The 25,932-nt window shown below is 33.7% G+C and overlaps 2 protein-coding genes across 3 annotated transcripts in view; both read left to right on the forward strand.

Moving 5' to 3' along the window:
* LOC105835169 overlaps positions 1 to 17,234 on the forward strand; it is a 56,436-nt gene extending 39,202 nt beyond the window's left edge. For both annotated transcript variants that reach the window (XM_036285655.1, XM_036285654.1), the window contains exons 6-7: positions 5,488 to 5,695; positions 16,420 to 17,234. In XM_036285655.1, coding sequence (XP_036141548.1) covers positions 5,488 to 5,695; positions 16,420 to 16,678 — 467 coding nt within the window. In that variant the 3' untranslated portion in view covers positions 16,679 to 17,234. The remainder of the gene's footprint in view (positions 1 to 5,487; positions 5,696 to 16,419) is intronic.
* A 6,547-nt stretch (positions 17,235 to 23,781) lies between these two features.
* LOC118645382 lies at positions 23,782 to 24,498 on the forward strand. The gene has a single exon (XM_036286259.1). It carries the CDS (start codon positions 23,782 to 23,784, stop codon positions 24,496 to 24,498), a length of 717 nt encoding a protein of 238 aa, XP_036142152.1.
* The last annotated feature ends 1,434 nt before the right edge of the window (positions 24,499 to 25,932 follow it).

Genomic DNA, 25,932 nt, shown 5'->3' on the forward strand with positions numbered 1-25,932 from the left:
ATTTTCCAAAGAGCGACCGCAAAAATCGCCCATTTTATGGACATCGAGTTTTGATACGATTTTGGTAGTAAATGATTGTATATCATCAAACATTCATCCCCTAAAAATTTCGAATTGAGCATACCTTTTATTGCTGAAATATGAAGGGTTAAAGTTGATATTATTCACGAACTTGAAAAAGATACGTTTAATCAAAAAAATCACATAATACTTTTCGTAGAACATAACAGTAAGGTTTCGACATGTTGGATTGGGTGACCGTATCAGTAAGCGATTAAAAGTACGTGATTGGTCAAAACCTTACGTTCTACGGAAAGTGTGTGTGACCCACTTTAACGGCCTTTTATTTGGGAGCGATCGTATACTCCCATTATCCTCCATATTTCCCTCCCTATTTTATATATATAGAGGAAAATGTGGTAATATAGCCAATGCGGATAATATGGCTGCCCATATTATCTCTGTTATTAGCTGACGAATTCTAATAATTATTTATGATATCGTTTGTTTAGTAACTTACTGTTATATACAGTGTTGTAAACGATCTAGATCAAATGATCTAGATCATTAATCTAGATCAACTTCTATGATTTATTGATCTGGTAAAGATCTTTTTTTACGATAATCTTTAATCTGATCTAGATTTTTTAAATTATGATCGTGATCTATAAAAAATTAGATTATCTTTTTATTACTTGACTCAAATGACTTTAGAAGGTCTCTATCTATACTGTAACCTCTACTCTGGGTCAATAGTTTCTGAGATTAAAGCCTTGTGTCCGCGATGCTAGAACTTGGTCCAAGTTCGCGGTCCGGGAAATGTGTAGCCAATCAATTTGCAGATTTTAATTTACTTATGTATAATTATATATGTATACTTATAAATAATTATATTATTAAAGTTAATGTCACAAATAGTTGTTTAATTAATTCAAATTTTTGTTTTGAAAGTTCCACGTGAATTGTGCGATTTTCTACTGCACATGCGTACCACTAAATCTTCAAAAAAAAAATCTCCGACGGCAAAAACTTCCTTTTAGAGGCGTAGAGTGGGGGTAATAAGGTGAAACTATCGAAGATTTTCTCCTTTGGAGATTTCTGAGACATTCCTGAAAGCCCATTAAAGAAACTTATAAAACTTCGATTCCTACTCCTACCAAATTGTCAAGTAAAAAAAGATCTTCGATCTAGATCAAAATTAATGTTATCTATGATCTAGATCAAACGTATGAAAAATGATCTGTGATCTGATCTAGATTTAATATTTTGATAAAGATCTTGATCTGATCTAGATTATTTATTTAATGATCTATTACAACACTGGTTATATATAATGATGCTAATATGACAAAACACAACAGTCAGCATTTGTTTAAAGCATTTTTACTTTTAAAAATTTCAAAAAATTTTTAAGGTACATTTCAACATTTAATTACACATACTTCCTCATTCTTCTTAAACCTAACCGCATTATCACCCAAATGTATATACACTTGAGTACTTTCTTATTATTTAACTTTTTATTCGGCTGTATATATTTTGAGTTATACAAAATTAAACGACGATATAGAATGTTGTCAATATGGCCATCTAAGTGTGCTAGTAATGGTCACTTTCGAGATCTCCATATCGACAAAATTCCTCGATTAATCGATTAAATACTTAATTTAAGTTAATTTAAGTTAATTTAAGTTATTTATATAAAGAATTTTAAAAAATTAACAGTTAAGGTGTTAAAAAGATTAGTTTCTTTAAAAAATGTCGGTAAAACAAACGACTTTAGAACCTCAATAAATTATACTATTTGCTAGTGTTTAAAAAACAATAAAATTAATCAGTAATAACGAATTAATAATAAAGTATTTTTTAATTTAATTTAATAGAAGAGAGAAAGAAATTATGAATAAATCATTATTTTGTTTCATTTAAATAACTCAGTAAATATTTATGTAACAATTCTTGTCAGTACAAATTTGTTATCTATAAAGTTCTACCAGTTATATTGTAAGCAGAAGTTCTTTGAATATACGTAATGAACATAATTCACAATTTACTGAAAAGATTGTGTTTATGGAACATGTAGGGGGATATGGAACACTATCAACAAATATTTTTAAAATCATTTTTATTTCTAAAAAATAAAAAAAATTAATGTTCTTTGACAGATTTGTACATCACTATCGTAAAAGTATTGTATTAATATCTCGTACACAATATCACAGAAAAATATTAAAAATATATATACAAAGTATAACTAAATTATATTCGAAAGGATTATGGAACTCAGACTCGCGACACTCGCAATAATCCTGAACAAGGACAATATAATTTTATACTTCAAACGCATATACGCATTACGTTAAACATGAAATTTAATTACGTCATTTGAAAGTCATATTCATCCTTCTTTTCAAATTGCATTAAAGTTAAAAGATTGACACCCGACATATTTCTCAAAATGACGTAAACAATACACATCTATAAAATCTTCGACTACCTACAATATTGAAATGTAACTTTTAAGGCAACACAATAAACGTTTATAATCAATGGCCATGTTATACGTTTAACAATATGTAAAAGGAGTAATTTCAACGGTTCCAAAATTCTTCAAAATTCAACACAATATATATCATGAATTTCATAACCTCACATTTAATCCACAATCGTCTTCCCTCCTTTATGTAAAGTTTTTAAAACAAATTTTAAAAATATAAATATTACTAAATTTTACTTAATTTTTAGTTAGATGATAAAAACATAAGTATATATATTTTTCAATGATCAATAAAGAATATATCTGATTTGTATTTCAATTCAACATATAACATCTAACAAAAAAGTATAATTTATTTACTACGTCCATTTATTAATTTATTACGAATTTGAAGCTAAAATTGAAAAACACTGTTTTAAATTGACAGTATTCTTTTGTTTTTTCTATTTATTTTATTGTTTTTAATAGAAATATTGAAAAGAAAACTCTCGAATGAGCGCTATTGTACAGAGAAAGAGATACATATATATAGTGTGGAACCCCTCTCTCCCTCCGTCTTCCCTCTCTTTCCTCTTCAAACAATAGCCCGCTCATTTCAAATGTTTTTGTTTCATTTATGAAGACTAGAACCAACAGACCGAACTAAGCCTGATTTCGCCTCCAAAAGTGAGGCGAAAATCTGTTAGAAATGTAGTACCAAATGGTGGCGCTGGCGACAATGATTTACCGGAAACAATATGGAGTATAAGGACAAGCATTTGACAATAAATGCAAATTTATAATAAAAATCTTAGCAATTTTACATTTATAGTACTTATCTCAGTTTTCTTATACCAATACAACAACTGCGTACAGTCTAGCACCACTAGCACGGCTGACTACGATAAACTTAGACTAGACGATTGTATCTAGAGTTGGAATATATTCCAGTATATCCTGGTGTATCAGCATCGTCAGCGCCACCATTTGGTATTACATTTCTAACAGATTTTCGCCTCACTCAAAAGCACAGAGATCGGTCTCCTGGTTCTAGTCTTCATAGTTTCAATAAATAGAATTAGCTACGTTCAAAAAACAACACTGAGAAAAAAGTTTTGTATTAGCAACCAAAATTTTGTCACTGTAACAGAAACTATTTGTTGGTATGTCACCAATAAAATCGTTGGTTCTGATCCCGATATTAATTTTTTGAATTTAGTTTATTTAATATTAGTACATTATTTCGACTGTAATATATTAAACATATCAATGAGTTTTTAAATCGCCTAACGGTCTACATCGGATCTTAGTGATGGATATAATTCTTTTTTTATTAAATTTAATTTTTTTAGCTTTATTTTAAATCACGCCGACAGGATTCGTCATACTTAAGACACAGTAACTAAGCTAAATTTCGATGCTCAAGCGCATCTTACAATCCCCCCTTTTCTACCTTTCCCGAAAAACTGTAAATTAATTTATTGCAAAAAATAATACCTCAGCCGGGGTTCGAACTTAGCTTAGTTACTGTGTCTTAAGTCTGACGAATCCTGTTGGCGCGTAGTTTAAAATAAAGCTAAGAAAATTAAATTTAATAAAAAAAGAATTATATCCATCACTAAGATCCGATGTAGACCGTTAGGCGATTTAAAAACTCATTGATTAGTTTATTTAAAAATACAAAATAATTTTGTATGATATGATCGAGATCCTTCATATTGAAGATTAGAATATTTTGTAACTGCAACCAAACTTCATATTACCCGTGTGGAAATTTTGCCAGTCATTGCATAAGACCGAGGATCGAGGACTAAAATTTTATTTTTATATTTTCTCAATTCTCGGAAGCTCTCAAGTTGCGGAGGCCCAAGGAACTCTCTTCGAGTGACAAAAATCATACTACACTTTGCTTCTAGGTAAGCCTAGTGAGTTCCCTACACATAGCGAGAGATAATTCGTCGCTGTGAGTAGTTTTCTTTTATGAGCCTTTTATGTAAATCTTCTCACGAGAAGGAGAAGCGCCACGCCCTTATCTATCAGCGATCTCGCGAATTGGCGGCTGCTGCGGCCAGTGCGGCCGCAGATGCTGCATATGTATGTGCTATCTTAACAAAATTGTCTAATAATAAGAAACAGCTACTTTTGAATAATTTTTTTGTTACTATTACTATAACTTTTCTCTGTGCATTTTCTATATTAATAAATCATTTTGTTAATATTACTAAAAGAAATTTTTTTTGTAACTGCAACTAAACTTTGTATTACTACTTATATAATAAATACGAATGACAAAATAATTGTTTTGTCAATTCAATAAGTTTATCAAATTTTGCTCGTCTTCTAAAAAAATATAAAATTTTGCTATCTTAACAAAATAGTTTAATGAAAAACAGCTATTTTGAATAATCTTATTTTTTTGTTACTATTACTATAATTTTTTTTCTCAGTGAACACGTTGTACAACAGTTGAGTAATTCGCTAATATAATTGATCTAAATTTAGAGATCTAACAGTAAGGACCAATAATCAATGACTGCTCACTGATCACTTTTCTGAACGTAATTATTAACTTTTTGTTCAGAAAATACTGATTTTGAATACTAACATGGATTTTATCTAAAAAAGAGTAAAAATTTTGCCAACTCTGCTCACAAAGAATTAAATGACTTTCACATAATGCTTTATGTGGGACTGGCATAATGTTTCTACAATATGAATAAATTATTTACATTACGTAAATAACTTGCACTTTTTATACTCGCACGCTTTTAAGCTTTAGATATTCTAGATATTCTACTTATAATAACGCACAAAAATAGCCGATTAAATACACATTAACGAAAATGTAATTATTGCATTACAGTGCAATATACCTACATATTTGAATGCTGAAATGAAAGTGTGAAGAGTTCAGACCGCGGTAACTGTCCTGCATAAATGAAATGATACAAATTATCCATATTTAAACATATGCGATAACTTTATGTAACTTACAAATGTTTGGTTTTTAGCTTCGTTCATCAAGATTGTTGAAGATGAATCTGTACACGGTAAGAACAGACAGCCCATAGACATCAATGGATATCAAAAAGCTAGACCATTTGTACCACCGAGTTGGGTTACGATAAATTCACCACATTCCGGTAATGATCACGCAAATGTTCCTAACATAGTTACAGCTCAATCTCAAAATGATATTCCTGCTAATTGGCCACTAATGTGAGTAATGGATATGTTTCTCTTTGTTTTCTTAATCAAAATGATGAATATCAAATTAATATTTCAACTGTTTTATGTATAAAATAAAATTTGTATTATTAAGGTGTAAAATTGTAGCGAAATAGGAAATAAGATATTTTTTTAAATTGTATAAAATTTTATTTAAATGACAGATAAATCTGTTCTTATCTCGAAAATTTTTTATTAAAAAATACAAAATACAAAATAAACTTGCATTTAATCTTGATAAATTATTTTCAATTAAATAATATGCAATTTGTTATTTTTGGTTTAAACATATTTTAATTTTACTTTTTAAATTACACTTTTTTTTTATTAAAAAATTGTATTTTTTGAAAAAAAAATTTTTTTTTTTGTTATATTAAGAAAAAATTCAAATTTGAGAAAAGCTGTTATGAGTTGCTGCCAAAATTGTTATTAAAAATAATGCTTTAAAATTTTTGATTGCTCGGATAAACCATGTTTAAGTTTATGTCGTGTAACGCTTTAAAAAATATTTTGGAAAAAAATGTGTTCTCAGTTTAACAATTTATTTTTTCAATATAATTTTGTATCTTTGTTTAATAAATATATATACACATTTTTAAAACAGAAACATTATTTAAATAAATTTTTGTATCTTTGTTTAATAAATATATATTTTTTAAACGGAAACATTATTTAAATAAATTTTTACACGGTATTGAAGAATATCTTATTTTTTAATTTGTTACTGAAAGAAAAATGTTTGATATTAGTAATTTTATATATATATAATTGTATAATAAAATAATTATAATTAAGACCGTCATTTTATACTTATTACTACTATAATGTTTGTAACTTTTGTTTACAGTTTTATTGAATAAAAAAAATTTTTAGAAACAATGTGAAATATTAGGGTAACTCTGATATATACTTATATCCTATATCTAATAAAAACTTACTTATCAAGTATTATTTATTATGTTTAAGGAAAATAAGCTATACCAAGAAAAACTTGATACTATTTACTATTATAAAGAAAAATTTGGAAATACGAAATATTTATTTGTTTTATTTGAAAAAAGTTTTGGAAAATTCTTGCATTTTTATTATATGTATATCTCTAGGATATATGGTCACTCATGTAATATATACAATACATATATGATACTTATATAAAGTAAAATGACGTTATAATTGATAAAACATACCCAGCTAGCCAGGCCTGTTAAAATCACATATCGTGAAAGCTTTACAGCAAGGATTGTTTCAATTTTGACAACAATTTTATGACAAGTAATTGTCTGTTGCTTTGTTTTCTAAAAGTTTCGAGCAAATTTACGACAAAAGTTTTCATCACACGATGCTGCAAATAACAGAGAAAGACATGTACATAAATATTACGTATAGAAATTACAAGATTTGTTCCGACACGATAAAATGCAAAATTTAAGCAAATAACAGAGCAAACCTTGCTACACGACATGACAATAAATTTATGGCAGAAACAGAAAATCTTGTTAAGCACATAATAACGGCAAATTAGTAACAAGGACAAAATAAAACTTGCCGAGCATACTTTCGCAACAAAATTGCGACAAGGTGTGTCCGTAAACAGCTTAGTTTTTGTTGGCAAAGCTTGTCGCAAATAGTATAACGCACATTTTATGCAAATAACAGGGTTGCATTATCGGGTTTTAAACTTTATTTCTGACTTTACTATCTATCTCGAGATGGCGCATTTCTCGTGAAAAAGATTTACCTACTGGATTAATAAAAGGGGCTCGTCGAGAACAGAGAACCAAGTATGATTGCACCATTCACATTTGATATTGGACTAATCAGTCTAATATTTCAGTCTAATAATCATTTTTGTTGATCTAAATTTCGACAATATTTGTCCTGTTCTTGCCACAAATTTGCTATCATATTGTGCATAGCAAGGTTTGCCTTGTTTTTGCCACAAACTTGCTATCATGCTATGTACAGCAAGGTTTACTCTATTCTTGCCACAAATTTGCTATCATATTGTGTACAGCAAGGTTTGCTTTGTTCTTGCTGCAAATTTGTTGTTATGCTTTACTAGTAAATTTTACCCTGTTATTTGCATAAAATATGCGTCATACTATTTACAACAAGCCTTGCCAGCAAAAGCTAAGCTAAATGCGGACACACCTTGTCGTAATTTTGTTGCAAAGGTTTGCTCGAGTTTGCAGCAAACTTCGCGCAAAGTTTGCGTCATTTTGCTAGCTGGGTATTTACTTTCTTAGAGAATAAATGCCAGTGTAAGTAATAATGCAATACAAAAAGGTTAAAGAAATGAAGACAGATCTGTTTTACAATTAAACGCAATAATTTTTGTCAAAAAAATTTGTCTTATTGCTTTTACAGATTTAGAAATCCTTTTCTAGAATAAAAGTAGCTAAATGTCTTGATGTTGCGATCATGTTGCCAACAATCGTGTTAGCATCAATTTGTTGTGAATTAATTTGTTGCTGTCATGTTGTTGTTATATCGCAAATAATATTATGTGTTATTATAGGTGTCCCCCCCCCTTTTTTTTAAATATAATTTAGTTCCGAAAACCGACTTACCTTAATTATGTATTTATGTATTCTTACGTATTTTAGCGCGCTGATTATGAATATGATAGTGAAAATTGGCGCATATTTGATTTTCATGGCAAAAATCATAAAAAACCAAAAATTAATGTTTTTTCCATTTATTTCCATAATTAATAAGAATTTTAGACTTAAGGCTTTTATGGCCATTGCTTCCAATAGAAAAGCCTTCCGGATACATACCGCATCCTGATACAGCGTTGCGCTAACGTTTCGCAAACGTTGCAGTTTGCATCATCAAAGCTAGAAGCTCCGATACTGAGCTCTCTTGGATTGTAACCCTCCTTATATAAGGTGTCCCAAAATACGTGGGTCAACGTTCGTAAAAAGATAGAAGGAATCGAGATGAACATAAAGTCCAATATTGTCTTGGGTTAGGTCTATCACAAATTGAGGTATTAATATTTTAAATTATGCGAATGAGAGCCCACCGAGGGAAGAGCTCGATCCGCTCGAGCCATAACACAAAAGAAAAATATCGTGAATGTATGATAAGCTTTTATTAATTTACTGTTCACAATTATGATATTACGATAGAAATTAATTAGATTATTTGCAGATTCCATTAATATCTCGATTATTGGTGGACCTAACTCAAAACCTAACCCAACAATATTGGATTTTTATGTTCATTTCGATCCCTTCTACCTTTTTACGAGCGTTAATCCACATATTTTGAGATACCCCTTGTCCTAATGGTAGGGATGAGGGGAGAGAACGGATTTGTCCAATAGCACAGTTCATTGGCCTACCATTGGTCAACTGTTGGTCAATCTTAATACCATATTGGCTTATTATTTGCCAATTAATATGTGCTGTTCGGAAATGTTTTTAATTAATCAATTAAAAACTCCATTCTCTTCCCTTATCCCCATCCCTACCACCAAGACAAAGAGTATATAAGGACGATTATAATCCAAAAGAGCTCACTATCGGAGCGCCTAGCCCTGATGATGCAAGCTGCAATGTTTGCGAAACGTAACGCTGTACCAGAATGTAGCATATATCCGGAAGCTCTTTCTATTGGAAGCAACTAATGAGAATTTCAAAAAATATTTCAGATAAAAGTTGTAAATTTTATCAAAATGTACATTTTATATCACAATGATTTATGCCATAAATATAATAGTTTTTAAGAAAAACAAAGTTTAAACGTTCAAAACGTTCAGTTTAAACGTTCTAAAAAAATATATATAAAAATTTATATAAAAAACTTTATATAACCCATTCAATACAAATCGAGTTTTATTAGATAATTTCAATGCTTACTTAAACTACCCCAAAAAATTAAACTCGAAAATCCATGTGGTACAGTACTAAAAGTGATGGAAAAATTGAGTGAGTCCCAGATGCGCACAGTAACAAACGGACACCACTAATCAAATTCTATAAATTCATCTTAACCCTAATCAACCCAGCAATCTGATTGGTGGTTTGTTACTGTGCGCATCTGGGACGCTCCCGAAAAATTAAAGAAACGTTGGCTGGATTCGAACTCGGGGTCCCTTGTTCCATACGATAGCTCTCTCACCGCTAGACCACACGACTCCAACTGCTCTTGTTATATTCCGTCCGCTTATAAGTCTCAAAATTAAAACCATAGGGTTCTCTACTTTATCGATACGAGTCCTTTTGACTCCAAATATCTTACAATACAAGCGTGGACGTCGTTTCGCTCTGTAAGCAGGGAGGAGATGTTGGTGGATCTCGCTTCGCATGGAAAGTCGTAAATCCATGTGGTGCAGAGAACGCGTGGGCAGGGTGTAGGGGAGGGGCTTTCTGCATAAATAATTATAACAAATTCTATCCTCACGGCACAGAACAATGTGGAAACAAACAGCGTGGATAAAAAGTAACAATGGATCTTGTTTGGCGTGGAAAGTTGGGAAAGTGGGAACAAACCCATGTGATGTAGAGAACGCATTGGAGGAGTAAAGAGACTTGGGCTGGGTTCGAGAAGACGCTATTAGCGCTAAAAGTATCATTCTATTCTTGTTGCTTAGTGAATGTCGAAGAAAGATAGAGCACGATCACAGCGCCAAAAGTGCTCTCCGAACCCAACCTTAATATACAACAAACGTACTTTAATAGTTTGAATAAACATTGAAATTAACTAATAAAACTTGATTTGTGTTAGATAACCCAGCTAGCAAAATGACGCAAACTTTGCGCGAAGTTTGCCGCAAACTCGAGCAAACCTTTCCAGCAAAATTACGACAAGGTGTGTCCGCATTAAGCTTAGCTTTTGCTGGCAAGGCTTGTTGTAATAGTATGACGCATATTTTATGCAAATAACAGGGTAAAATTTGCTAGTAAAGCATAACAACAAATTTGCAACAAGAACAAGGCAAACCTTGCTGTACATAGCATGATAGCAAATTTGTGGCAAAAACAGGACAAATTTTGTCGAAATTAAGATCAACAAAAATGAAATATTGGACTGATTAGTCCAATATCATATGTGAATGGTGCAATTGTACTTGGTTCTCGACGAGCCCCTTTTATTAATCCAGTAGGTAAATCTTTTTCACGAGAAATGCGCCATCTCGAGATAGATAGTAAAGTCCCAGAAATAAAGTTTAAAACCCGATAATCCAACCCTGTTATTTGCATAAAATGTGCGTCATACTATTTGCGACAAGCCTTGCCAGCAAAAACAAAGCTGTTTACGGACACACCTTGTCGCAATTTTGTTGCAAAAGTGTGTTCGGTAAGTTTTATTTTGTTCTTGCTACTAATTTGCTGTTATTCTGTGCTTAACAAGATTTCCTGTTCCTGCCATAAATTTATTATCATGTCGTGTAGCAAGGTTTGCTCTGTTATTTGTTTAAATTTTGCATTTTATCGTGTCGGAGCAAATCTTGTAATTTCTCTATGTAATATTTATGTACAAGTCTTTCTCTGTTATTTGCAGCATCGTGTGATGAAAACTTTTGCCGAAAATTTGCTCGAAACTTTTAGAAAACAAAGCAACAGACAATTACTTGTCATAAAATTGTTGTCAAAATTAAAACAATCCTTGATGTAAAGCTTTCACGATATGTGATTTTAACAGGCCTGGCTAGCTGGGTAAGTTATATAAAATTTTGAACATTTAACGTTGTTTTCCTCAAAAACTGTTATATTTATGACAAAAATCAGTAGGACATAAAATGTGCATTTTAATAAGATCTACAACTTTTATTAGAAATATTTTTAACTACATATGTATGTTCGCGTACGCACATATTTTTTGTCGTTAGACAAATTTATTTTCATTTAAAAAATGCAAGGAACTTATCATATGTCAAAAGGAGAATTCAGCGTTACGCGTCGCTCATGCGTAGCCATTGTCGCTTGTTGTAATAACTCCCCCCGCACGCCAAGCAATCTCTAGGTTCAAGCGCTGGGGGAGCGTCCCAGATGCGCATAGTAATAAACGGACACAGCAGACTGAGTGAAACGGACACAGTAACAAACGGACACAGTAATAAACAGACACAGTAACAAACGGACACAGAAACAAACGGACACAGTGCGAAACAGACACAGTAATAAATGGACACAGTAACAAATGGACACAGATCAAATGCGCACACTGCACATGCGCACGGACCAAATGCAATCCATGTACATTGCAAGCAGAGTAAAGTCTACATAGGTTAGCGACTTGGACGGGGTGGTGCGGGAGGGGGCCGAAGGCCCCCATTGCACCCCCCCCTCTATGTGTGTGTGTGTGTGTGTGTGTGTGTGCGTGTGCGTGCAAAGCATTCACTGCATCACATGGGTTTGCGACTTTTCGTGTGCGCATGTGCAGTGTGCGCATTTGGTCTGTGTCCGTTTGTTACTGTGTCCGTTTATTACTGTGTCCGTTTGTTACTGCGTCCGTTTGTTACTGTGTCCGTTTATTACTGTGTTCGTTTGTTACTGTGTCCGTTTCACTCAGCCTGCTGTGTCCATTTATTACTGTGCGCATCTGGGACTTACTCAGCGCTGGGGAGGGAGCGCCCGGGCGCCTTTCATTTGCCGGTAGGCCGGGCTAATACAGCAAATTTTACAAGTTCATAACTCATTAACTATTGCGAAAATGGAAAAACGGTAAAGGATTTTTCTGTTCAGTTTAAGAGGATGCTAAACTGCCCATCAAACTTAATTGATTGAGGTCGATAATGCAGAGTTATTATTTATCCTTGTTCATGAAAAAAATTGCTTTAAAATACAAGTTATATAGTTTATACTTACAAATAAATGATGTCTTTCAGTTTGGAATAGAAGGAATAAGACTATATTTGTCAAATTACGATTACAAGCCGTAAAAAAACATATTTATGTGATCACAAATTTTATTCATTTAAGCGCTTTTATTATATAAATATCTTTTTTTTACGGCTTGTAATCGTAATTTGACGATTATAGTTTTATTCCTCAATCTATTCCGAACCCGGCAACATCATTTATTTGTACGTATAAGCTACATAACTTGTATTTTGAAGGAAACTTTAAAAAATTTTTTGCATTTTTGGTCTTTATCTAATCGTCCCTGGGTTTATTTGTGTACGTACTTTAAAAGTGTAAAAAAATTATCAATTCTGTAAATTCAATTCGAAACTAAATGGTTGAACAGAATGTTGGTAAAACAGACGGCTTTAGCATCCTCTTAATGCGCTCTACCTGCTCATAAACGTTGTCGGAAGATTTCTATTACACCTTGTATAATTAAATAAGATTCAACATGATAGTATTATATTTAGGAATGTTATTTTTTTATATATAATATTATAAATTGTCTGGTATAGGAAAGCATTAATTTCTGAAGTATAGAAACGGATAAAATATGATATGACTTATAATGAAATGAAAATTTTTATTAGTTCAACTATGATACAAATTGATTGCATTGAAGTATATTTTTGATAGGCTATTATTTTAACAATTTTCCATGATATAGAAACAATAAAATAGATAGAAATTTTACATTAAATTTGATTAATCGTGAGAATTAAGATTTTCTAGAAATTTTGATATAGACAATGACAAACTTATTTGTATCCCATATAGCACAGAAACCTTTCAGAGATATTTCAGAAAAGTTTCAAGTGAAAAGTGAAACATTTCAGAAACGTTTCCAAATGTTCTGAGACAGCTCTCAGACAGCTATGAGATAGCAAAATGTCCGCGATGCTTGCACTTGAAACATTTCTGAAAGTGTACTGAAAGGTTGCTGAAACATATCTGCAACCTTTCTGAAAACATTCAGAAATGTTTCAAGTGCAAGCATCGCGGACATTTTGCTATCTCAGAGCTGTCTTAGAACTGTCTCAGAAATATTTTGAAACGTTTCTGAAATGATTTACTTTTCACTTGAAACATTTCTGAAATATCTCTGAAAGGTTTCTGTGCTATATGGGTGCACTACATGCAGAAAAAGGATTCGTTACCAAAGCTAAAATTTTTAGCCATGAAAGATGTGTCTTTAAGACACAAAAATAAATATCACGTAGGCCCCGAGAACTCACTACGATAGCATAGGTTGATCCGTTTTCTGTCACCGTGGTCTGCTTTATGTAGCTTGTGAAGTGTGAATTGCATTACGAGAAAGGTGCGGCGTGCGTTACCTAGTGACGGTCCGCGAACAATATATGTGCTGGATTATTTCATAAGAAAGTTTTCAAAGATAACTCAACTGAAAGTTTTTAAGATAGCGTGTGAAAGATGTCAAAAATAACTCAACTGAAAAATGTATTAAATTATTTTATGTGAAAGGTTTTGGAAATAACTCAATTGAAAAGTCTGTAAAAATATGTCAAATGAAATGTTTTAGGGATAACTCAACTAAAAGTTTCAAATTTATTGCATGTGAAAGATTTTAGAAAAAACTCTTTTGAAAGTTTGTTAAATTGTTTCATGTGAAAAGTTTCAGAAATAATTAAACGGAAAGGTCTGTAAAAATATTTCATACGAAAAATTTCAGCCCTTACGGAAAAAACACTGAAAATAACACTTAAAAAATACTCAAGTTGAGTATAATTTGGGACAAAGGGTAAACACTTAATTCAGTGTAAACACTCAACTTGAGTGTTCGCTCTTTAATTTACTTTTAATTAGGGTGTTATTACTCTCAACTTGAACGTTCGCCATCTAATTAAGTGTTAATTTCAATGTTAATCCTAAATTTAAGAATAACACTGAAATTAACACTCAATTAGATAGCAAACATCCAAGTTGAAAGTAATACTTAAATTAATACTCAAAGCCTGCTAAACACTCTATAGTTGAATGTTTATTTTAGATTCATTTTATGTCCATTTTTACCAATGCAGATTAATTTTAATCTCGGTTGAACTTGCTTTTCTTGCTTTTGTTGTTATTTAACATTTTCTAATCCAATGTTTGAGAGTGCACACTCAAAATTAAGTGTATACCTTCAACCGACAGATGTTGAGTGTACATCCCCAACGTTTCAGTGTTCACACTTTATGTTGGAAGTATACACTCATTTATTGAGTGTCATATCCAAATGTTGAGAGTATACTCGAGAGTATATTCGTTTCTATGTGGTGATACGTATACTTTAATACTGAAGAAGGATTTCCAAATTTATAAAAAAAATACTTACGAAATTCTGTTAACAATGTGCACTAACAATTTTACATTATCGACTTCAATCAAATTTGACTGTCATTCAGCATTTCTTAATTTTAATCAAGAGTAACATGCAAATACGAACACTTTATGTGCTCCTCGCAACCGCAAATATTTCATTCTTCTAATCACAAACGTCTGTACTGTGGTATAAATGCCGCGTGTTAAAAATACCATGTATTCCAAACGGATGGGTATACAAGATAACAAACCAAATCAAGAATATAAGAACTAAGTTACTTGTATTTTGCTTTATTCTTATCCTTTAACCATTAAATCTTTTATATTTTATACAGTACTCATTTTATATAAGTCGTAATACATAATCGCACTTACTAATATGTTATCAAATTGATTCAATTCACTATCGTTCAGTTTTAACATTAAAAGTAAAAAAAAGTAAAATCACAACACAATATTAACACATGAAAATACATAGGCACAGAATGATTGTGTAAATTACCTTCACTCTTTCTATTTTTTTTTACTTTTGCGGCGTAAGTTGATCTTCACGTAGTTTCGGAGTTATCCTATAATAAAATAAACATTAAAATGTGGATTATAAAATAAGATTAATATTTTATATAAGGTGAATACAATCACAATCATAATAAATATAATTCTTTTTTATATTAGATTATTTATATAATATTAACTTTTATTATAATAATTAAGATAATACTAATTATAATTTACATGGTTAAAATAACTATAAATATATACTTGGTACCGAAAATAATTATAAATTACTAGAAAATTATGATAATTGCAGCCATGTTTCTTTCAATTTGAGATTCTACACTGGCGCAAAAAAAAACGAAACAAAATTTTTGACCGATTTTTAGGCAATCTTCAAAGTGATGCAACTTTGCGAAAAATCATCCAAATTACATGTACTTTTTTTTAAACTGAAAGGGCAAAGACTCTACTTTGAGAATCCCTACGCGAAAGTTTGATTTGTTCAGTGCGAACCTTTTGTATCGTATGAAAACCAAACATGTGTTTTTTAATTGAAAAAAGTAAAAGTTTGTTATCATTTTGCACAAGTTTCTCGTTAAAATCTTGCTAATATTAATTCAGATTCTTAAAGTTCATTCTTTTCTAAGCAATTTAAAAAAACATGTCGATACGATGTTTTTTGTGGATTGCACGCGAGTTTGAAATTTACACTGCATTTTAAGGTATTTTAGCGAATAAATACGGTATTTTTTGAATATCATGAATTTTGAGTATCAATATGATATTGCACATTGATTTTATTCGTGTTGAACTCAATCATACCGCTGTCATCAAAGTGACCCGATCTGCACCACGTGGAGAATGACGATTGGATTTTGGATGACTTTTCGCAAAGTTGCATCACTTTGAAGATTGCCTAAAAATTGGTCAAAAATTTTGTTTCGTTTTTTTTGCGCCAGTGTATATTTCTTTCTTAAATAAATTTATAGCAAATTTAATTTTAATTTTAATTTTTAAATCAAATAAAATATGTTACAGGCCACGACCTACTGTTGAATTGCCAGAAGTTAACATCGAACAACAAGATAATAATATGAATATAAACATATACAATACAATAGTGCGACAAAGATCATCAGATAGTGACACAAATTCCACTACTGAGTCGAACAAAACTAGTGACAACGAGGAAAAAAGAAATGAAAACAACGAGAAAAAGAAAAATGAAGAAAGGGAAACGTCAATTAACATTAATCAAACATTTCAAATGTGTACGAGTATAAAAGTAGAAACGTAAATAAACAATTGATGTTTTAATAAGTGATATTTTCCCTCGATAAGATCAGATTTGTACATTTTGAAAAAAGAACTATATGTTAATAACATAATAACATTATGCCTGATTAAAAAACAGTAATTGTTTTTAAATTAAAAGTTTTGCAACATAATTGCTTTCAAGTTTCTTTCAATCAAATAATGGTACTTAATTACACAACTTGCTATCTCTAAAGTAATGTAACTTCTGAAAAAAAAATCTTATAAATATCAAACAATTTTTACATCAATTGTGCACAAATAGATTAAACAATAAATAATTATAATTCTCTATAAATGCAACAACAAATTTAAATACACACTTATACAATTATTGTTTTAAAGCTACATATGTTTAAGTAGCTTATAATTGAAAATTTAAAGCTAAAAAATGTTTGATGTTTTTTTTAATATTATATCATTATTATACTTGTTATAACGTTACATTCTATTAGATCATAAGATAGTTTCCATTTTTATTAATGTATATACGTACGTACTGCGATAAAAAAATACATATGTTTTTTTAATTGAAAAAATGCTTTCTCTCTTCCCACCCACCCCCCCCTCTCCTCTCTCACTCTCACTTTCCCTCAATCTCACTCTCACTCTCACTCTTACTCTTACTCTTACTCTCTGAACAAGTAATGTTATTCCTTTTTTTTTTAGACTTATAGCGTTTTCTACTGAGAAAACTGATGCAGCACCAACGTTGCGGTAGATTTCGATGAAAACTCCACTAGCGCAATAATAGTGCAGGTTTAGTGTGGTTCAGTGGAACACATCATTAGACAGGTTTAAAAATTAAACAATTTCATTGTTATAAAGTTTACTAAATAATGTAATAACATATACTTTAATGTAATACCTTAAAGCACGAACATAACATCTATTTAATTTGCACCGGCACCTTGCACCATCTGCAAAGACGGTGGAGCAAAAGTTGCACTTGGTGCAATTTTTTTGCCCATAATCAATTTTGTCAGTAGAACATTAAACACTGAAAATATGTGAACTGATTTTTACAGTGGAACAATAAAATTGCACTCAGTGCGCACCAGTGTTGCACTAGTTTTCTCAGTAGAAAACGCTATTAAAGCTTTCACGGCTATTGACGTTAATTCCAATAGGAAAGAGCTTCCGGATGACATGATGCGTCCTGGTACAGCGTTTCGCAAACGTTGCAGTTTGCATCATCAGGACTAGGAGCTCTGAGCTCTCTTGGATTGTAACCGTCCTTATACAGGGTGTCTGGTATTTTTTTATGGAATGTTCATGAGCAGGTAGAGCGCATGAAACTGAACAGAAAAGTCCTTACCGTTTTTCCCTTTTCGCAATAGTTAACAAGTTAGTGACTTGTAAAATTTTCTGTATTAGCCCGGCCTACCGGCAAATGCAAGCGCGCTGAGCGCCCGGCTGCGGCGGCTGCTCCTCCCCAGCGCTTGAACCTTGAGATTGCTAGGCGCGCGGGGGGAATTGGTACAACAAGCGACAATGGCTACCCACAAGCGACGCATAACGCTAAATTCTCCTTTCGAGTTATGATAGTTTCTTACCTTTTTTAATGAAAATAAAATTTTTTAACGACAAAAAGTATGTGTGTACGTGTACATACATGTGTACAAAAAATATCAGTTCTAATGCTTAAAAAAGTGATTACTAAATTTATTTTTTTAATAAATAACGATTATTTTTAATAAAAAATATTTTTTTGATGATAGTCTTAAACGCCGTAAACTGTCATTATAAATTTTAAAAGAAGTTGTTATCATATGCTCGACACAAAATTTATGCTTCTTCAAAAAACATTAGAAAATTTTATCGATTAAAATAGAAGTGACAACCAAACAAAATGTTTGTTTCAACTTTATATTTTTAATTAAAAATTAAATAACTAGGATATTTATATTTTAATGAAATTAATCCTTGTGATAGACTTATAATACACGTAAAAACTTTATGATAAAAATTACATACTAAAATTTTCTTAAATTAAACAAATATTGTTTATAAGTTTTCAAACATTTAATAAATTCATATATTCGTAAATTTACACGGAGAAAATTTTATAGTAAAATTATGTATGATTTATTATTTATGGTAGTAATCACGAACTGTAAGAAGAAATTTCAGAGAATTATATCATATAAGTAGTGTAAATATTGGCGTAATTTGATGAAAAACATAATAAAAATTTTCATAATTCCTCTTTGGCCCGCGTTTACTACTTACCATAGTAATTTTTATCATAAAGTTTTTTCCGTGTATTATGAGTCTATCACAAGGATTAATTTTATTAAAAATATAAATATTCTAGTTATTTAATTTTTAATTAAGGATATAAAGTTGAAACAAACATTTTATTTGGTTGTCATTTCCATTTTAATCGATAAAATTTTGTAATGTTTTTTGAAGAAGCATAAATTTTGTTTCGAGCATATGATAACAACTTCTTTTAAAATTTATAATGACAGTTTACGGCGTTTAAGATTATCATCAAAAAAATATTTTTTATTAAAAATAATCGTTATTTATTAAAAAAATAAATTTAGTAATTACTTCTTTAAGCATTAGAACTGATATTTTTTGTACACATGTATGTACACGTACACACATACTTTTTGTCGTTAAAAAATTTTATTTTCATTAAAAAAAATAAGAAACTATCATAACTCGAAGGGAGAATTTAGCGTTATGCGTCGCTTGTGCGTAGCCATTGTCGCTTGTTGTAACAATTCCCCCCGCGCGCCTAGCAATCTCAAGGTTCAAGCGCTGGGAAGGGGCAGCCGCCGCGACCGGGCGCTCAGCGCGCTTGCATTTGCCGGTAGGCCGGGCTAATACAGAAAATTTTACAAATCACTAACTTGTTAATTATTGCAAAAAGGGAAAACCGGTAAGGATTTTTCTGTTCAATTTCATGCGCTCTACCTGCTCATAAACATTCCATAAAAAAATACCAGACACCCTGTATATCCCTTGTCCTAGTAGTAGGGATAGAGGTGAGGGGAGGGGACGGAGTTATTTGTTCAATAGTAACACAGTTCATTGGCCTACCATTGGTCAACTATTGACTAATCTTAACACAATATTGGCTTACTATTTGCCAATTAATATGTGCTGTTTGGAAATTAATTGATCAATTAAAAAACTACTTCCACTATAGAGAAAAAAACGATCTCTCTCCTTAGAAATGCAAAATTTTCTCCTCAAATTCTTAGAAATTCAATCCCAGAGAATTTTCGGCTCCTCTACGGCCTTCTTAAGATTCATAAAGAATCAGTGTCATTACGCCCCATTTGTTAGCAACATATAGGTGGACTTACGTATAATTTAACCCGCTATCTCACCAAACTTCTACAAGAACTTACTGGACTCAATGATTCTAATATTAAGAATTCAATAGATTTCGTGAACAAAATCACTAAAATCAAAACAAAAATTAATGATATCCTTGTAAGCTTTGGTATAGTCTCATTGTACACAAATGTTTCAGTCCACTTTGAACCAGAACACTTTGAACATTATCGGGAAATCCGACAGAATTTCTACGAACCTTCTTCCATTAATAGAACACTGTTTAACGTTAACTTATTTTCAGTTTCAAGGAGAATTTTTTAAACAAACTTCTGGAGCAGCAATGGGCTCTCACTACCCATTATCGCAAATATCTTTATGGAACATTTTGAAAATTAAATTCTAAAAAACGCATCTCTCAAACCATCTATATGGTTCCGATATATTGATGATACTTTTGTGATCTGGAGTCATGGCAGATCAGATACTCTTCCTCAATTTCTTGCCTTCCTCAACTCTCAGCATCCTAACATTCAGTTTACAATAGAAGTAGAATAAAACAACTAAATCCCTTTTCTAGATGTGTTGGTTAGAAGGAACGGAGATGGTATTTTAAGGGATCAAGGGCAGTTAGAAAGCCCAAAAAAGACACTTTATTGGGATTTTTTTTGAAGCTACAGTATTAAATTTAATTTATGAACATTGGCACTGTATTACATAATATGTAAAAAAAATTCAAAAAAAATTTCAAGTAAAAATATTAAAATTTAAAGAAGTTATAGTTAATAACAAAGTCGCCTTAAAAAAACACGTTTTGCGATGCCAACTGTTATGTGAATCTGAAACAGATAAAACAAAAAATTTTAGTTTGTACATGAAATTTTCTAGTCCTTAATCGAAGATTTTAGGAAAAAATTAATTTAGAACAAAATGGCGACTGCCAAAAGTCAAACTTACGATTTTAGTAAAAAAAAGCGCGCGTTTTTTGTACATAAAATTACAAATATAAGTAAAAAAATCCTTTGATCAAAAACTTGCATTTTATGTTAGAAGAGAGCACGTAAAATTTCAGATTAATCGGTTGAATAGTTTTTCAGAAATCTTTGGCACAATCTTTGAAAATGCAGTTCTGAGAAAAACGCGTTTAAAGTTTTAAGTACTGCAATGTTTACGTATAAATAAAAGGTGTATTTTTAAACTTACACACAGTTATCAATTCCAGGCTTATACAGCACACCTTCGCCTTCCATAGCCGCTTCTAAAATATTAATTTGGTGTTGACGACGGAGTATTCTTCCTTCCTGAGTCGTCTACTGCATGCGCCTGTCACATCCTTATCGGAGTGGCATCCTCTTGAAAGCCAATTCCTAACACTCTCGTTAGAAATATAAAGCGGCGATTTATTTCATATGAATGTCCTATGAAATTGCATGAAGGAATATATTGAGTAGCGCAATTTTCACCACAATACTGCAATTTTGAATCCAAGACCACGCGTGCTTGCTGTTTGAAATGTGACATTTCCGTCACATGTACATTTTTTTACATTTCACAAGATTGGAAATTGCAGTAAATACAGTCAGAAAATTTAAACTCCTGTATTCTATTGAAAGATGGCGGCTGCAGCGCGCAGCAGATAGATTAGTAGGGAGATGCGCCGACAACGGCGCTGGATGGAGGAGGGCGCGAGTGGGAGCACTCGGCGTTAACAAAGGCCGGCATTCTCGGGTGAGACGCGTCGGAGTGAAGTGTGCACAGACATTGTATTTTTCTACGCTGTAATGTACGTGAAATAGATTCTATACTTACCTGCAAGATACATACCTGCGTTAATCTGTACTTACCTAAATCCGGTTCCTTCCCCCTGGTCCAGCGGTGGCGAATTAAGTGCGCCTCCGTGGGTCTCGATCGCACGTGTGCGCAACGGACGGTCGAGAGACCACGGAAACCGCAGCGACGTTACCCGGATGCGGGCGACGTCGGTGCCCATTCGAATACCTGGTGCATAGCTCCTCCTACCCGAGGATCGTGTTAAAGTCATCGGTGAGAGAGCACTTCGATCGACCACGCGTGCAAAGCGTGGCGCGGGAAAAGAAGTTTAAAAATAGACAGAGTAAAAAGCTTTCACTATATTGTTATCTTGAAGTACAGCAATTTCTTCTTGTCTCTTTAATTTTTTTGCAGATGCACTAGAAACACTGTCGTCTTGTTCTACTGTTTTCGAATTAAAAACATTTTTTTCTTTTTTTTTTAGTAAATATTTTCGATGCCCCTCTGTGCGTCTTAACTCTCTTAAGCCCTTTGTACGACTATAATTAAAAAATTATGAAAAGCAAGTGAAAAAACAAAAAATACACTTCAAAACTTTCGATATATGTTATACACAGTTCAATTCGGTGAATGTACTGGCGACAGCGTCGCTCCTAAATTTCGTATACCTTCACAATCTTCACTAACATAAACAAATCATCGTAGTATACAATAGATGAGTCTCTAATAGATGACTCTTAATTGGTGAGAGAGTCCTTCCTAACAGTCACCCCTTACGGAAAAATACTATTGAGGCTCAATACTAAGTATTGAGGTTCTAATACTTAGTATTCAGATTATAATACTGAGTATTGAGATTAAGTATTAGTCAATACTTAAGCATTCAGGAGGTTAAGTATTGATGAATACTGAATATTAAGAGTCACTGTTGGTCAATATTACAGTATTGAGGGAGTTAAGTACTGATAAATACTGAGTATTTAGTGTCACTATTGGTCAATACTACAGCATTGAGGAAGTTAAGTATTGATTAATACTGACGGACTTGGTTAGGAGGAGCAAGTGTGTGTAGAGAGCCTCTGAGGGAGAGAGTGGCAAACCGCGTCTCTTCTGATTCGATGCGGGCGTTAAGCACGCGGTCACATGATCAGTTTGTCCCTCCCCCCTCCCCCTCCCTCTCCCTCTCCCTCTCCCTCTCCCTCCCCTCTCCCTCTCCCTCTCCCTCTCCCTCTCCCTCTCTCTCTCTCTCTCTCTGGTGAGTACTGCGTACAGGCGTGCTTTTCTTGCTCCGTATTTCTGTGCTTGTTACTGCTGTGTTGCTGCCCTACGGGGCTTTCTTGTTGCAGTCTCACGGTCAAGGGCCCATCTTCTTGACACTCTCCATCATTGGTGGGTGTCCACTTAGCCTTTAATTGGTGTTTTTGGCTCTTTTTGGGTTTGGATTTCATTATCATTCTTTCCGGCTTGCTGTCTCCATCGGTCGTCTCTCTCCTGCGCATGCTCGGCTTCCATCAGCCGATCTCTCCATGCCTCATCTCGCTGCTCCACCGCATCTGAGGCGTGTGCTTTGCGTGATCCCTACATCTATCGGGTGTTCGGATTAGTCCTCATCGTGCATTGTGAAGCTTGACAGTATTGCTTGCGTAACCGACTACGCGCATTTCTGTGATTGAATTGTGTGCTCATATTTGTATCGAGTTAATTAGCGTATAATTACCCACCTATGAAACCTGTGTGTGCTAAGTGTAATAAACCGATTGCTACTGTATCGGTTGGATGTGAGTGCGGGAGGGTGTTTCACCCGGGCTGCGTAAAGTCTTATTCCGTCACCAGATACGCGGACGAGTGTTGTAGGTCGTTGTCGGCTTCGTTAAGCACGCCTTCAACGCCCGAGGTGCTTGGTACATCACAGCCATTCAATTTTGGAAGCATGACCACTCCTGTGGGTGCGAGTTCTTGCAGTCGCGGTCGCAGCCATTGGCGGGGGCTGATGTTTCAACCAACGAACTCTTGCTGAAGTTAATGGAGCAACTTAATGCGTCAGACGCCAAATTCTCTGTCTTCATCGAGGAACAAAGGCGCACAAATCATGAGATTAATGCCAAGCTCAATCAACTAAATGTCATTGCTGGCAATGTGGAGAGAAATAGCCAGCGCATCTCTTCGTTGGAGCAGAGCTGTGCCGCCCTTGCGCGTGATGTCGGTGACATGAGGAAGCATCAGGCATCGTCTGATTCAGCCTCACACAACCAAACTGACAATATGCTGATCATATCTGGTGTACCATCCGCAGCGTCTGTCACCTCCTTGACTATTGTACGCAACGTGTTTTCAAAGCTCGGTATCCCTGAGTTGACGTGCCATATCTTAGATGTTAGGGCCGTCTCTCGTGAGTCGCGTCGCGGAACGCCTCACAATTCTTTGCCGGCCTCTTCCACCGTTTCGCTTTTTGTCACCTTGGCTTCTGCTGCTGTTCGTGATGCTGTCATCTTGAAGAAGCGCGCGTGTCGTGTGCTGGTGCAGAGAGATGTTTGTGAGAACGACTCTGGTAGAAATATTTATGTGAACGAACTGCTTCCCAAAAACATTTATGAGTTGCTTACGCAAGCCAAGCGTGCCGCCAAGGAACGATCGTATCGTTATGTCTGGGTCAGTGGTGGTCGTATTAATGTTAGGCGCTCTGATGGCGAACCAGTGATTCGAGTGGACTCGGTGGCAGACCTTGACAAGCTTACATGACATGCTCCTTCTGTTCCTTCACCGTCATCTGTCATGCTAGGTAATTCGGAATTGGAGTCCAAACATATTCGTTTTGCTCAATTCAATGCGAATTCACTACGTGGGCATATGGATTTTGTGAGGCTGCATTTCTGTACGCACTTCCATCACGTGATATCTATATCTGAAACTTGGCTCCATGCGGGGGTATCTGATGACCTTGTCACCTTAAGTGATTATTTTTTAATTAGAAATGATCGTGTTGGACGTGCGGGCGGTGGTGTGGCCTGCTACGTTCACAACTCTCTTAGGGCCGCGGTTGTCGATGTGTCTGAAAGTGATCTCATTGATGATGTCGAATATTTGATCATTGACATTCGTCTACCGGATGGTGTATCGATTCTGTTTGCTTCAGTTTACAGAAGACCGAAGGGACACCTTCTTAATAAATTTGTTGAGAAACTTTCCAGTGTTTCTCATCTATACAATAACATAATTATTGGAGGAGATTTAAACTGTGACTTATTAAATAATAGCTTCGAAGCTAATCATCTAAATGATCTTATGGTTGCTCATTCATTGCAGATTGTCCGCTCTGAGGCTACTCATCATACGGCTACTTCGGATTCATGGCTGGATGTTTTCATTGTCGATGATCCTGACAAAATCAAATCTTACTCCAAATCCTCAAGTCCGTTTATTGCGAGACATGACCTTCTGGAGCTTACACTCTCGTTTAATGTAGAGACGGACAGAGAGCGTTCTGTTTATCGTCGCTGCTATAGAGGAATCATTATTGCAGACTTTCATGATTTCCTCGACGCCAAGGTGATTAACGCTCATACTAATTCTGGCGTCCTGTCAGACGTAGTTGATGTGCAGCAGTCTAGCGACTTACTTTCTTGCACTCTCCGGGGTGCTTTGGATATTTTTGCTCCTGCAAGGAAATTCACTGTCAGGAAGCCTCCAGCGCGATGGCTCTTCACTGAGCTTAAAGGTCGCTTGCGAGATCGCAACCTGCTATATAAGCAGGCCAAGCGTGCGAATAGTCTCCTGGGTTATGCCAGATTTAGACTGTTCAGAAGTAAGCTCAATGCGGATATTAGGCGTGCCAGGAGTGAGTTTCTTCTGGCCACATTGAACGATATTGTGGAACCTGCTAAGCTTTGGAGAGAGTTAGCTCGTCTTGGGCTTGTTAAATCGGTTCTTGTTTCTCCTCTACGTTTCTTCCTACCTGATCAACTGAACTCTTATTATGCCTCCGTCTCTGGTGGGATACCACTTAATCTTGCTGCTTTTAGTCTGACTATTTCAGGTCTTGCTCGTACGCTACATCGTCCTGAGTTTAATTTTTCTTTGGTGTCACCTCAAACGGTTTTCGATCTGATAGCAGCTAAACCCCTTCATTCTTATGCCTCAGGTTCGGATGGGATCCCTCTTTACATTCTACGAATC

This window comes from Monomorium pharaonis, chromosome 4, assembly GCF_013373865.1.
Source record: "Monomorium pharaonis isolate MP-MQ-018 chromosome 4, ASM1337386v2, whole genome shotgun sequence".
Lineage (NCBI taxonomy): Eukaryota > Metazoa > Arthropoda > Insecta > Hymenoptera > Formicidae > Monomorium > Monomorium pharaonis.

What these genes read in the sequence shown, in the direction of transcription:
- LOC118645382 (XM_036286259.1), top strand. Translation starts at nt 23,782, where the DNA reads ATGGAGCAACTTAATGCGTCAGACGCCAAATTCTCTGTCTTCATCGAG.